General features: G+C 47.5%; 1 protein-coding gene across 2 annotated transcripts in view; it reads left to right on the forward strand.

Annotated features, from left to right (window-relative positions):
- The window catches only part of ABCC4 (ATP binding cassette subfamily C member 4 (PEL blood group)), a 196,610-nt gene that overhangs the window by 150,956 nt on the left and 32,015 nt on the right, over positions 1-13,639 (forward strand). The window contains exons 22-26 of one of the 2 annotated variants that reach the window (XM_090257992.1): positions 673-792; positions 1,988-2,098; positions 3,050-3,150; positions 4,215-4,406; positions 12,708-12,863. In XM_090257992.1, coding sequence (XP_090114118.1) covers positions 673-792; positions 1,988-2,098; positions 3,050-3,150; positions 4,215-4,406; positions 12,708-12,863 — 680 coding nt within the window. The remainder of the gene's footprint in view (positions 1-672; positions 793-1,987; positions 2,099-3,049; positions 3,151-4,214; positions 4,407-12,707; positions 12,864-13,639) is intronic. The other variant, XM_090257993.1, reaches the window with a different exon arrangement.

Genomic DNA, 13,639 nt, shown 5'->3' on the forward strand with positions numbered 1-13,639 from the left:
AGACACCTTGGCTGCATGGATGCTGTGGGCACAAGGGGAGTGTGACACCCAGGGGTGCCGTGACCCACACAGAGACCGGCGGTGCACCAGCAGGCACCGGTAAACTGACCAGGATGCAGAGACACAGCGGACTGTCCATGCGCCCTTGGCCTACACCACGCACCGTACCATCTTTGGGGATGTATTAACTTTATCCCAGCCCATAATTCATAATCCAAGGTGGCGACAGACGCATAGATAGCGAATCATAATTCGGTGCGGTGAGTACTCTCACAGAGAATTAAGTTTAAAAACGCAACTGACTCAGAAACAAGTGAACAGTAACTCCCGCCCGGAGAGGTGTCGGCCGGGAGGATGAAGGGAAGCGCTGTCCGAGGAGGACCTCGATGAATGAGTTAGCAAAGGGAGGACTCAGTCACCTAAGTGCAGCCATGATGGGCATGTGGTCCACGATAGGTTCAAAGAGCAGCTTCCATTTCCAGGGCGTTAAGGGAAGCACGGTGTGGCCAGGGTTTGAGGGCTGACATGGAGGGCCCTCTCCAGAAGGGGCCAAGGACCTTCTCCTCCGGGCAGCCCGCCGGGAAGCCCTGGTGGTGCCGGGGGTGGACCCTGTGACCCCAGAGCGCAGGAGGCCGCTGGTTTCATGCCCTTGGTCCCCCTTTGCTTCCCCAGCACGGAGCCCCGTGTTTTCCCACCTGTCGGCGTCCCTCCAGGGACTCTCCACCATCCGGGCCTACAAGACGGAAGAGCAGTTTCAGGAGCTGTTTGATGCCCACCAGGATTTGCATTCGGGTCCGTAAGTCTCCGCAAAGGGCTTCAAAGCCTGGGGCGTGCTGCGTTCTGGGGCTCGCCGTCCCTCTCGGGTGGTGGCCTCGTGAGCGAGCACGTCTCCGCCTTCCCCCTCGGGCCAGCCCCACGGCCTGTCTTTGCACATCCGCCCCCCTCCCCTGCCCCTTGGCATGACCTGTCCCAGTCCCCTCTGCAGTCCCCAGTCACACCCTGGACTAGCTTGCATTGTCTGTCCGTCACCAGGCCCTGTGACTTTCTGTCCCTTTGGGGCGGGAGTCAGCAAACGTGTGTGTGTGTGTGTGTGTGTGTGTGTGTGTGTGTGTGTGTGTAAAAAGCCAGATAGTAAATATTTGAGGCTCTGTGTGCCGTATTGGCTCTGCTGCCGCCACTCACCTTGCTGTTGTAGCGCAGACGTAGGCCGAGATAACACATCAGCAGATGGCTGTGGCAGTGTTCCAAGAGTACTTGATTTACGAAAAGAGGTGGGGGGCTGTCCGTGGCCCACTGACCATACTTTGACAACTTTTTTCAGAGCACCCAGGGCGGCAATTGAGGAAATCAATTTCTTAATGATCAGATTTGCCACCCATCTGATGTCTGTTATTATTTGCATCAGTGAAGCTTTTTCTCTGTAGAAATTTCAGAATTCCCACCACGTCTGTAAAATCCTGGCTGCTCTTTCCAATCTTTATCATATTTTGAAGATAAAATGGCACTTAGAAAGCCAGCTGCGGATCCCTTGAGTGAGACAGGCTCCTAAGGAATAAACGCTGTGCACAGGGCCCTGTCGTGGGTGTGGAAGGTGCTGGAAACAGACAGGGAGCTGCACTGTTGGCTGTTGGAGAACTGGGAACAGTCAGCCATGTGCAAGGCTGGGCGTCATGTGGAGGCTCAGCTCTGCAAGGAATGACCTACAGAGGCCATTCCCCCCACGTTCTGCAGGACGATCGCGTTCCTGCTTATAACCTGAGGGCTGAAATTTTCCCGGTGCATGCTTCCCACCGCGCCCCTGTACTCAGGCCTTAAGGGTATCGCCCTTAGCATGCAGGAGTCTTCAGGTTCCTTGCATGCGCAACTCTGCCGGCCTACTTCGGGTAGATGTCTCCTGTAGCTCAATGGAGCCAAGCATTGCCCCTCGTTCGACATGGTTAACACGCTCTTTGTGCTTTCTCGTGCTTCCTGCGGTTCACACGTCCAGAGGCCTGGTTCTTGTTTCTGACCACGTCCCGATGGTTCGCCTTGCGTCTGGATGCCATCTGTGGCCTGTTTGTCACTGTCGTTGCCTTTGGGTCCCTGATTCTGGCCAAAAGTAAGTACAGATGGAAGTGACTATTTCTGGTATGATGACAATGTATCGTTGCAAATAGTAAATGAAGGTCTTGCCGCCTTGCCTACTGTGGTGTCCTGTTTGGTCCTCGTGGGTTTATATCGATGCGTTTGCTGCGCGTCAGCTTGGGTTTGATTCTGCAGTGTGGCCCGCATTATAGGGTCATTTCGGTCTGGATGGGTTTCTTTTGTCTTCCTTTGAATGGGATGAGACCTATGCAAATGTAGGAAGCTGACCCTCTGAGCATCCTGGTAGCGTCTGATAGTAGTGAGGCAAGAACCAAGTCTACTGTTCCGCACTTTGCCCAGCTTAGGGCTTTAGGTTCTAGCCTTAGGACTACTTGGGTCTCTGGGTGGGAGGTGCCTGGTGCACTGGATGGAGAAAAGACAGTCACCCTCACTGCCACGTGGGTACCTGATGCGCAGGTGTTGGCATGCACGGCTTGAATTCACCCTCCCTAACGCCTCCGTTTTACATGACCCCATCACAGTATTTTAATAACGGAACCGTGAGAGTCACATTGTAGATTTTAAAACCCTGGCTCTTAGTACCCATTGCTTTGTTTTTAGGGGTTTCCAACCGCAGTGGCCGTGGGCCGAGTAAGTGAAATGACATCGTGGTCCCTGAAACCTAATGAGGAAAGTCTACATGATGGCTTCCTCACCTGTCCCACACTGCCAGGTGTATGTCAGTCCTGTTGGGATTGATAACCTCATTGAATAGCCTTTGTGAATTCATAGTGGGTTTTTTGTTTGTTTGTTTTATTGGGTATCGTGGTCTCAATCAACAGATGGTAAGAGTGTAGCTCTCACTGTTATCGTATGCAGAGTGTTTCAGTATTTTAAAGGCGTCTTCTTGGTAAAGTGCCCGAAGGAGCCGGACTCGAGGTGAATGACGGGACTGACCTCATCCCCCTTCTCTTTCCTCATTTAGCTTTGGACGCCGGGCAGGTGGGCCTGGCGCTGTCCTACGCCCTCACGCTGATGGGCATGTTCCAGTGGTGCGTCAGGCAAAGCGCCGAAGTGGAGAATATGGTAACATTTATCTTCACGTTCTCAGCCTTTTCACGTTCCCTTGCCGTTAACTGGCATAAAAGCACTTCTTATGTAAAATATTAAAACTGTTATTTTTACATCGGAGCTAACAGAGTCTTTTAGATCCTTCTTCCATCTGTTTAAAGTTAGTGTAAAATAAAATATATACATCTTTTTCTCAGCCCGATGTGTGCTATGTCAGCAGGTTTTCTGTTCCTCACAAGCTGTCTTCAGATGTCATGAATGTCTCTGTGGGAGAGAGGTTCTGAAGTCCTGGAAGAGGATATAAGCTTATTTCTTAGAAGCCTATTTATTTTTGTTTCTTAATGGGCCATTCCTCTTTCTTGGCAAAAGAAAAATTCAGTATTTTGAGGTTGGTTGGTTGTTTAATTAATAGGTATCTCTCCACCCCACCCCCATTTGAGCATTTATTCTCGTCTGTGTTGAGCCCCGGGATTTGCTGGTGTCCCATTTCCCTGCTGGCGGGACAAGCTCCTCCCTCTTGGACTTGCATTACGCTTGTTGAGGCGGGCTTGGTCCGTGTGTAAGGTATCTCCTCTTATGAACATTTACAACTTCTCCTAAAAAGGGGAAACAATAAACATAAAATAGTCCCATTTGGCTCTTCTAATCGAGTAGAAAGTGACTGTTGAAATGAGGCTTGATGACAGTCCGGGTTAATCCGTCTGTGACAGATGGCCCTGCTAGAGCACGCGTTACTGATGGGCGGCCGCAAGTATTCTTTTCTTTAACAAAATGCTCTTGTTTTTTATTTCGGTATGAAAAGTGGGTAAAGGGCATCTTGGTGTTCATGTCTCTGGCTCTTTTAGTTTTAAAATGATGTGGAAGGACGTAGCCCCAAATAAAAGTGTCAAAAGATGATGAGCAAGTTTGTCCATCATCCAGGCCTTCATCAAACTGCCACCTCCCTCTTTAGGGACGTTGACACCTGAGATATCCTTAACCCACTGAGAATGGAAACAGAACGATTTGCCTGCAGTCTCTGATCGGCCACAAACAAGACCCTCCGTTTCTAACCTGCGTGATGCCACGGTGTCTTTCAGATGATTTCGGTAGAGCGGGTGATGGAATACACGGACCTTGAGAAGGAAGCGCCTTGGGAGTGCCCGCGGCGCCCGCCGCCGGCCTGGCCCCACGAAGGAGTGATTGTCTTTGACAACGTTAACTTCACGTACAGTCTAGACGGGCCTCTGGTGCTGAAACACCTGACAGCGCTCGTGAAATCGAAAGAAAAGGTTGGTTGAAACCATCTTGCCTCTTAAAAACATCAAGCCAAAAATTGAGCGGCTGCACCTGATTCTTGGCTTCCTCGTATGGAAATTAGATCGGTGGTTACGGGTACATCTTTCTTAGAAACTGACCAGGGACGTGAGTGCCAACATTTCTTTGCCTCGTGCCTGTGCAGCCTCGTGGTGGTTGGTGAGCCCCGGGCCCCAGGGCTGGACCTTGACCTGACCCAGGATACTCGATCCAACATCTAAAGAGTCGTTCCTGAGGTCTTGGAAGTCAACCCTGGCCACGTTGTCACTAGTCCTCCAATATCTAGTTCCTATCGATTCTGACTTCTTTTTATTTGTCAGACCCTTCTCTTTCTTCCTTCCCTGGGTGGTCTTCAGCTCCAGCCCTCCTCTGTCCCTTGCCCTGTTCCATAGACTTGCCCTCCTCCAACCCATACCTTGCCGTCACCCCCTGCCCTCCCACCAGCAGACCGCATCTCTCTAAGACACAGATCTGATCCTTATGGGTCCCCTGCTAGCTCCTGGCCTCGGGGCGCCACTGATGGAAACACAACAAGACCCCAGGTCCTCTCCAGCAGGGGCTGTATGGTCAGCGCTCAGCCACCAGAGAAGAGTCTGCAACCCATGACCTAGTCAGGACTCAGGAACCAGAGCTCCCAGCTGGAGGCAGTAAAGGCCCAGAGACTCACTCAAAGTCAATAGAAGGAAACCCAAGGGCGCAGGGGATGATACACGTGGGGAACCGACAGAAGGTGTGTGATCTGGCCCTCCCAGTGTCTGAGGCACTCAGCTGGGACTGGGGCAGGCTCTTAAATAAGTGGTTAAAGCAGAACAGACGAGACTGTAGAAAGCTCTCTTCCACCCTTCCCATGGTCTCGACTCCTCACGTGCGCCCATGCCCTGCCCTCGGGTCCTGTGTAGATTCTCCCAAAGCATCCGGTTCTCCCAAAGCATCCGGTCCTCCCGGCTCCTGGACCCCAGAGACCCCCTTCCATCCATTATCGGGCTGTTTTCTGAGTCAGCCTGCCTGCATCTGCCTCTGTGAGACCCTCAGTTCTGCCACGGCACCTTATGCGCTTTTTTTCAGATAGCATTTACAGGACACCCATGTTCGCAGAAGGATTTGTCACAGTAGCGAAAGCTGGAAGCAACCCACTTGTCCATCAGGGGGGTTACACGGATAAACAAAATGTGCTAGATGCATACAATGGGAGATTAATCAGCCTTGAAAATGAAGGGAATTTTGACACAGGGAGGAGCCTCGAGGGCAGACACTATGCTAAACGCAATAAGCCAGGCACAAAAGGACAAATGCTGTATGACTCTGCTGCCATGAGGTCAGCAGAGTCTGGTTCATGGAGACAGAAAGCAGCGTGGTGGTTCCCAGCAGCTGGGAGGGGAGGGGAGTGGGGAGTTAGTGTTTGACGGGCATGGTGGGTGTCTCTGCCAGGCAGAAAGAATTCTGGAGATTGGCTGCACAACAGCGTGAGTGCCCTTAACCCTACTGAGCTGTGCACTTAAAAAAAATGGCCACGCTGGTCAGCTTTATGCTACGTGCGTTTTCCTACAATTGAAAAATAAAAGACTGCACTTGCTGAGCCATGCCTTTGCCCTCTGGGGTCGGCTCTCCCAGTACACTGAGGCTTCTGAGATCAGGTTATTTTCGTCTCTGTCCCCCAGAAAACGGCATCCTTCTGGGCACACAGTGCGCGCCGGAGGGCTGCCGGCAGGGAGGGTGAGCAACACGCAGGCATGGGGCGACCAGCAATGACAGCAGACACTCGGGACGGCTCCTGTAAACAACCCATTACCTAGATGTGCTAACTACCTTAAGGACGGCTCTTTTAAGCTTGCCTTCCACCACAGACCCATTTAGTGGACTATAGCCATAATTTCATGAATGATACCCTTACGACATGAAAGAATCAGCGCTCAACTTAATGCCCTAATGATACCTGGGGAGCAGCCTCAGTGAGTCACGTGGCACGAGCCAGCCCCTCATTATCTGCCGTTTCAGTGTAGGTGGGGAACAAGGTGAGGGGGCCGTGTCGGGACACCAGTAACGACAGCTTGTGCTGGGACCCTGGCCCTCGGGCCCTGCCAGGTTTCCCTTTGCCAGGCGGAATCCTGTTAATTTGCACGCTTCTTAAATTTCCCTCGAAACCCGACACTAGGAATTATCTAAGAGACTGGGCCGTACAACTTAGAATCGTAACAGGTTTGTCGTCTTCCATCTAAAACAAAACAAAACACTCCAAGTCATAGGGTTATCTGAGATTCTACAATGTTTGAGGGAAAAGTGAACTTGGAGACTGAGTTAGAGTCGCTCCCGGAGCTTGACTGCTGATTGGTGTCTTCGGCCACTCGCCGTATCCCCTTGAGCTCCATTTGTGTGTTTAGAGCTTGCGTCCAGCCGGCGTAGCTGTGACGTGGTGTCACTCTGCCGCTGAAGACCCCAGGTTTCGTTTCCTCCACACCTGTACCAGCCCCGTTGTTCTGGGGACAGCCCCGTTATTCCGGGGAGACACCCCTTCTCTCTGGCATTTGCATGAGAGTGGCTATTGTGGGGGACATGGGAATGTGTCAACGCAGCAAAACGGTGCTTTATTAAACTTGCATTTATTTCCTCTGCTGTCCCAATTCCTGGAAGTTGTAGTAAACAAGACAATCTAATAGGTACTAAGCAGGAGTCTAATTCACAGAAGAAATAGCAAGGGAAATAAAGAACCAAAATGAGGCACGTAGCGCCCTCGGCCTTCCTGGTGAGATGCTAAACACTGGCTGCATTTTTTCATTTAGATGATTTCGTGGTTGATTTGATCATTTTAGAGAGTACTGGGCCATTTCGAAGCCTTTTCCAGCTCTAGAGGCAGATTGATTTTGGTTTATTATTATTTTTTTCTTAGAGCCATTACTTGGATAATACATTTTACAGCTGTGTACTAGACCTTGCCATAATGTGCAAAAATATTAGTTTCCTACATTTTCTCCTTTTTTACATAATACTTTCTCAGAAAGCCGTCCCTTCGCCCCCAGATGGCCCCGCTGCCCATGCTGCTGTCGGACTCCTCACTGCTCAGACTTGGCCACAGCACCTGCGTCCCCGGGGCTTCTTGGAAATGCAGAGTCTCAGGCCCGCCCAGAGCTCTCGGTGCAAAATCCCATTTGAAAGATGCCCCCCGCCCCCAAACGCCCGTAACGTTACAGCCCATGATTTCTATGACATGTTCTCTGAAGTTTGAAATCAAGCTCAGGGATGACTCTAACCCCTGTGATGGAGCATGAAGCTCTAGAAAGTTCAGGGTCACTTACCACCCTACAGATTTATTGACTTTCCTCTTCTGCACATCGGGGATTGACCTCACAATCCAATTCTGTGTGATTCCAAGTTGAGGCGTTGATTTGTGCCTTTGCTGTGTGGTCTGTCTTCATCACAGGCAGTGTTGTGTCCTGCCGCCTGGCCTTCCCCACGCCAACCTCCTGCAGAGACTAGACGTCTTGGTGGCGGGCCGGGCCCCGCCTGGGCCCGAGGCAGAGACAGCCAGGCGGAGCAGTATTACTTGAGGCCCTTTTCAAAAGTCCCTCTCTCTGCCTCACGCAAGGCGCTATGCGGAACCTGTGATCCTATTTCCTCAGCACCCCATGCACCAATAACTGCAGTTTTCTCTCCCAGGCCCGGAGGTGGGTGCCGGTTCTCCCTGTTAACCACCAGCCCACCCAGCCTCGGGCGCCCTCTTTCCTCACAGATGTCTGCTGTCTTGTCCCACTCCCCGCATCTCACTCACGCGTGACCACCTCATGCCTTAACGGTCTGGCGGCAGGATCCATATGTTAGGCCACTTCCTGCAACCTGCCCCTCTCCCCACAGTATCTCTTCTAGCTCACCAGAAGGACACAAGGTGCCAGGCCCTCCAGGTGACAGGGAGGCCATGAGCAGAATGGGCAAGAGGCAGACACTCCTGGGCTGGAGTCCTGCCGCTTCTAGGCTCTGTTATCTCAGGCAGGTTAATTAATCTTAGCAAACCTTAATCTCCTCTCTCGCAAAATGGAAGTAACAGGACATCACCTCTAGGGTGGCTGTACCACTTTCACAAGATAAGGCACGTCAGGCGCCTGCTGGCCCCGAGACGAGCCCAGAGTCAATGCTTGGACGAGGACAGCTGTCATTACCACAGTGTAAAAAGCATAACCTCTCCCGTCGACTGCCTGAACGGCTGTCTGCCCCATGGACGTGAGGGGCTGGCCCTTTGCAGTTGTATTTATGGTGACAGATCCATCTGTCACGTGTGCCTTCTCTTTGGCTTTTTGTGTCGTTAATATGGTAGCAGATTTTCCATAAATCTCTCCATCCTGAGGTCAGCTGCTCAAGCCTCAACCAAAGGCCTCTTTTGGGCTGAACGCCACAGGTAATGCATATCCTACGAAGGTGAGCCTAATACAGATCCTGCTGCCCACATGATCTGTCCAGCAGAAGAAGCAAGGTAGTTCAGAAAGGGCTGGTGTGGCCCTCGCTGGTGTGGCTCAGTGGATTGAGCACCGGCCTGCAACCAGCAAGACCGCCGCTTCAGTCCCTGGTCAGGGCACGTGCCTGGATTGCAGGCCAGGTCCCTGGTTGGGGGCATGCGAGAGGCAACCGATCGATGATTCTCTTCACAGATCGATGTTTCTCTCCCTCTCTCCTTCCCTTTCCCTCTCTCTGAAAGTCATTTTAAAAGATCTTTTTAAAAAAATAGGCCCTACTCTTGAATTTTTAAAAAAATTGCTACTATGTAAGACAGAAGAAGGTCACAGTTTTTATGGAAGTTTAGAAGAGGAGGCTGTATCATCTGTTCGGGGACACGTACAATGTTTCCCAGAAATTGGGCCTTTGAGAAAGAATTTGCACCGTGTGGTCAGGATTTCAGTGATGGGAACTAATGAGAAAGGCGTTCCAGGTGATGGGACCCGCATGCGCAAAGGCACGGCACCCTGATGCAGGGAATGAAGGACTGGGCACCTGCAGAGCCTTCAGGGAAATGAACTACCAGGTGTGTGACACCCATTTTCCCCTTTAATTCTCGCAGCTACTCAGTAATCCCAATTAAGGACAGAGCAGTCATTTGGGACAGTTTTGTAGAAAAGACTTCCCAGTGCGCAGATCAGCACAGAGGTGTCCTTGGGTCGTTTAGCCTGAGAAGTGAGGAACCATAGTGGGACGATGTGAGAGGCAGGAAGCCACTATCTACTCTGTGCTCCTAGCAGGACGTAACGAGGACAGTGCTTCCACTCTTTAGAATGACGCTGATGTGGATCGAAACAGAATTATGACACCCAGGCTTGTGAGTGTGCAGGCAAACGGGTAGGAGTGGAAATTGATATCATATTTCTGGAGGGTAGCTTGGCAGTACTTAACAGCCTCCTTTGAAAGTGTTCATACCTGTTTCTCAGCAATTCCACATCTAAGAATTTATCTTAAGGAAATAATTAAGGTTGTTTGCAAAGATTTACCTTCAAGGACATCTAACACGGAGGCATTTATAATAGCAAAATATAATATCTACAAATAGGGGATTTGATGAATAAATGATCACACACTGTAATATTGCGTGGCCATTAAACTACGTGTTATGAAATAGTCAACAAAAGCAGGTTATAATATATTCATAGTAATCTCATTTTGTTTAAATATATCAGATAGTATCTTTAAGAACACACACCAGTCCAGAAAGAAAATACATCAACATCTTAAGAATGGTTTTATCAGAGTGCTGGGGTTACCGCTAATATTTATTTACTTTACAATGGTCTTGCAGTGATTATGATTAAGAAAAGAGATGGTTTCACTTATATTTATTTATTTATTTAATGTCAGTGGAGCGTTATGATGAGAGAACAACTGCTCATTCTCAGAGACATGGTATCTTGTCTGTGTCTCTGTGGGAGTTGATTTGCCTATGAGAACACCAGAAATATTGGTTTGGTCCAAAAGTTTGTTTGTTTGTTTTTTCTGTAAGATGGTTCTAGTAGTACTTAGTTGTCTTTAACTTCAAAACAATTTTATTAGATTGTGTTTTGACAGCTGTCATATCAGTGTGCATTTGAAAAAAATTTATCGAAATTGGTGCATGTTTGTGCAATCATTTTAATATTGGAAATGGAAGAAAACACGCAACATTTTCTGCATGTGTTAGGCTTTATCATTTCAAGAAAGGTAAAAATGCAACTGAAATGCAAAAAATATATATATATACCGTGTGTGCAGTGTAGGGAGAAGGTGCTGTGACTGATCAAACAGGTCAGAAGTGGTTTGTCAACTCTCGTACTGGGGACTTCTCGTTGGACGATGCTTCACAGTCAGGTAGACCAGTTGAAGTTGATAGCGAGCAAATTGTGACATTAATTGAGAACAATCAACGTTATACCATGCGGGAGACAGCTGACATACTCCAAATTGATAAAGTTATTGGTGAAAATGAAGTATCTTTTACTTTATGGAAAAAACTAAACAGACTTTTTGGCCAACGGAATACGTAGAGAAACACCTGAGAGCCACGCATGTATGCACTACGGCCTACCTGTCAGCAGAGAAATGGCCCACCCATAAAATACAAAGGCCTTACCGTAAGGTATGAAATGGCTACAAAAATGATAAAATTAGCTAAAGCCAAATCAATACAGTAAGAAAAGCAATATTATCAGGAGAGAAAGTTTGGTTATAACAGTGGTTCAGGGCCTAGATGCTAGAATCAGAGTCTTTGGTTCAAATCCCAATGACACCATTTAAGAATTAAAGGCAGGGCTGACTTCATGGGGGTGCAAAATGTGCTATTCAAGTGGTCCTGCTCTCCGAAAGGTCCTATGTTCTGGTTGAAAGCCCTGCTGACACTATCTTGAAATTGTTAATAATTTTATCTTTCAATGTGTGTTTTGTTAAGCCTGATGCGACCATGGGACACGCGTGGGAGCAGAGGTAATGAGGTACATGTCCCTCATTACTTGCTGCCTCTCTGGCATATACAAAGAGAAAAATTCTTTTTTGAAACGCTGTTACTGATTTTACAGATTAAGCTTTAAATCTTTGGAGATATTCAAATGAGAAAACATATATAGTTCCCACCATATAATCAGTGCTCAGTAAGGATTAGTTCTTTTGTGTTGGAAGCTATGAGTTTTTAAAATCTACAGAATTAATTTACAAATGAATGTGCCCCTCATTGATTCCAGTTTCCTAAATAGAGATATTCTCTCTTGGGAACCTCCCACCAGGGAATGTTCAGTTGGGCAAGCTTATTGGTTTAAGAAGAAGATGAAAAAGAAGAAGAGGAAGAAGAAAAGGATAAAAAAAAGGCAGTTTCTGCATACAGATTTAAATGCACACAGCTAAAAAGCCAGGTTTTATAAAACTGTTTCATTCCTGACCAGCATTTTATGTGCATTATATTGATTCTTTGATCTTATTGTCAGTGCACTTAATTTCTCTGTGCTTTAGTTTTAATAACTAGACTGATACTTGACACATTTCTTTCCCAAGGAGAAATTTATAACTATTAATTGGTTTGTAAAATGCCTTTTGAACTGCTCAGATGAAAGGCCTCATATAAATAGCAAATATTACCTATGTTGTTGATTTCATTATGTGTATTTTGGCTACTCGCTACTGTTAAGACACTGAGACCTACATTTTAGAATTTGAAGATGTATTCTTTCAAGACAGAACATAACAAGATATTTAATATCCAGAAGTGATTTAGTTTCTTTACCAAACAATAATTCCGCTTAAAAGCTAGAACCTGGGAAAATGATTCCTTGTTTATGTATAACACTTCTTTGACTTGTTGACATAGGAATAAAATTATCCAAGAAATTTCAAGGTTCAAAATACCCAGACACAGAAATGAAGCTGATTTAAAGGCTGACTTCTCACTGACCACATACATACAGACTGCTGGCTTGTCACTGCCAGGAGATTGATTCTCTTATTTTTAACTTTTCTTTTAGACACAGTGAACTTCAACCAGGGGCTGTTTGCCATCCCAAGGGACATTTGTTAGCGTCTGACACTTTTGGTTGCCACAATTTGGGGGTGCTGCTGGCATTTGGTAGAACCCCGGGAGATTAGCAAACATTCTACAGGGCACAAGGCAGCCCGTATACACACACAACAAGTTACCTGGCCTAAAATGTCAGCGGCGTCAAAGCTGAGAAACTCAGACTACCTTCAGTTTACAGAACTTTCTTCATTCATCTTCAGTAACCAAGGTTTCTCCCAGGTCTGTTGCGTACTGTTTTCTTCTGACTCTCTCCTGGATCTCTTTATAGGTTGGCATTGTGGGAAGAACAGGAGCTGGAAAAAGTTCCCTCATCTCAGCCCTTTTTAGACTGTCAGAACCTGAAGGTAAAATCTGGATTGATAAGATCTTGACAACTGAAATTGGACTTCACGATTTAAGGAAGAAAATGTCAATCATACCTCAGGTATGCAAGTCAGAGTGTTCTCACATGTTCTTTTTATAAGGGCACCCAAATTTAATTGCTTTTAATTTTATAGCTCTTTTAAAAGTAAATTAAAGGGGCGATCCATTCCTTCCAGTAGAGCATATTTTTAACAGCAGGTATTTTCAACATGTATTTTCATCAGATGCCAGGTTTTGTTTGTTTGTTCATTTGTTTTGTGTATGTGTGTGTGTGTGTGTGTGTGAGAGAGAGAGAGAGAGAGAGAAGAGAGAGAGAGAAAAAAGAGAGAGAGAGAGAGAGAGAGAGAGAGAGAGAGAGAGAGAGAGAGAGAGAGAGAGAGGAGCAGACTTAATAACTTAGAGATCTAACCTAGAAAGATCTCTGGACTCAAATTTCCCCAAGTACCTCAATGCTATCGTGATAACCACAGAATTCTGAGAACAAAATGGTAAATGGTTTGTTTAGCACGTGAGATTCCTATAGGAAAACATGGATTTTAAGTGACTTAATGCTGGGATTTTGCTGTAGGAAATCCAGCAACCTTTTCAAAGGCATTTATCTCCATGGAGGCTTTTCTGTGAAACTGTGCAGCTTGGAGAGCTTTGGAGGGCATAGGTGCTTTGGGGAGACTTCTGGCGCTCTAGCCTTTAGAAAGGATGTAGACCAGGGAGGCAGTACAGGAGAGTGAGGAAGGACGTGAGACAGGAAGTCCATCTCTCTGCACCCCAGTTTTCTCTCCAGTACAAAGCATCTGGCAGTACCAGCTCCAAGAGCCATTGTGAGGACTAAATAGGTAA

The sequence above is a fragment of the Furipterus horrens genome, unplaced genomic scaffold (assembly GCF_987537825.1).
Source record: "Furipterus horrens unplaced genomic scaffold, mFurHor1.1.pri manual_scaffold_12, whole genome shotgun sequence".
NCBI lineage: Eukaryota > Metazoa > Chordata > Mammalia > Chiroptera > Furipteridae > Furipterus > Furipterus horrens.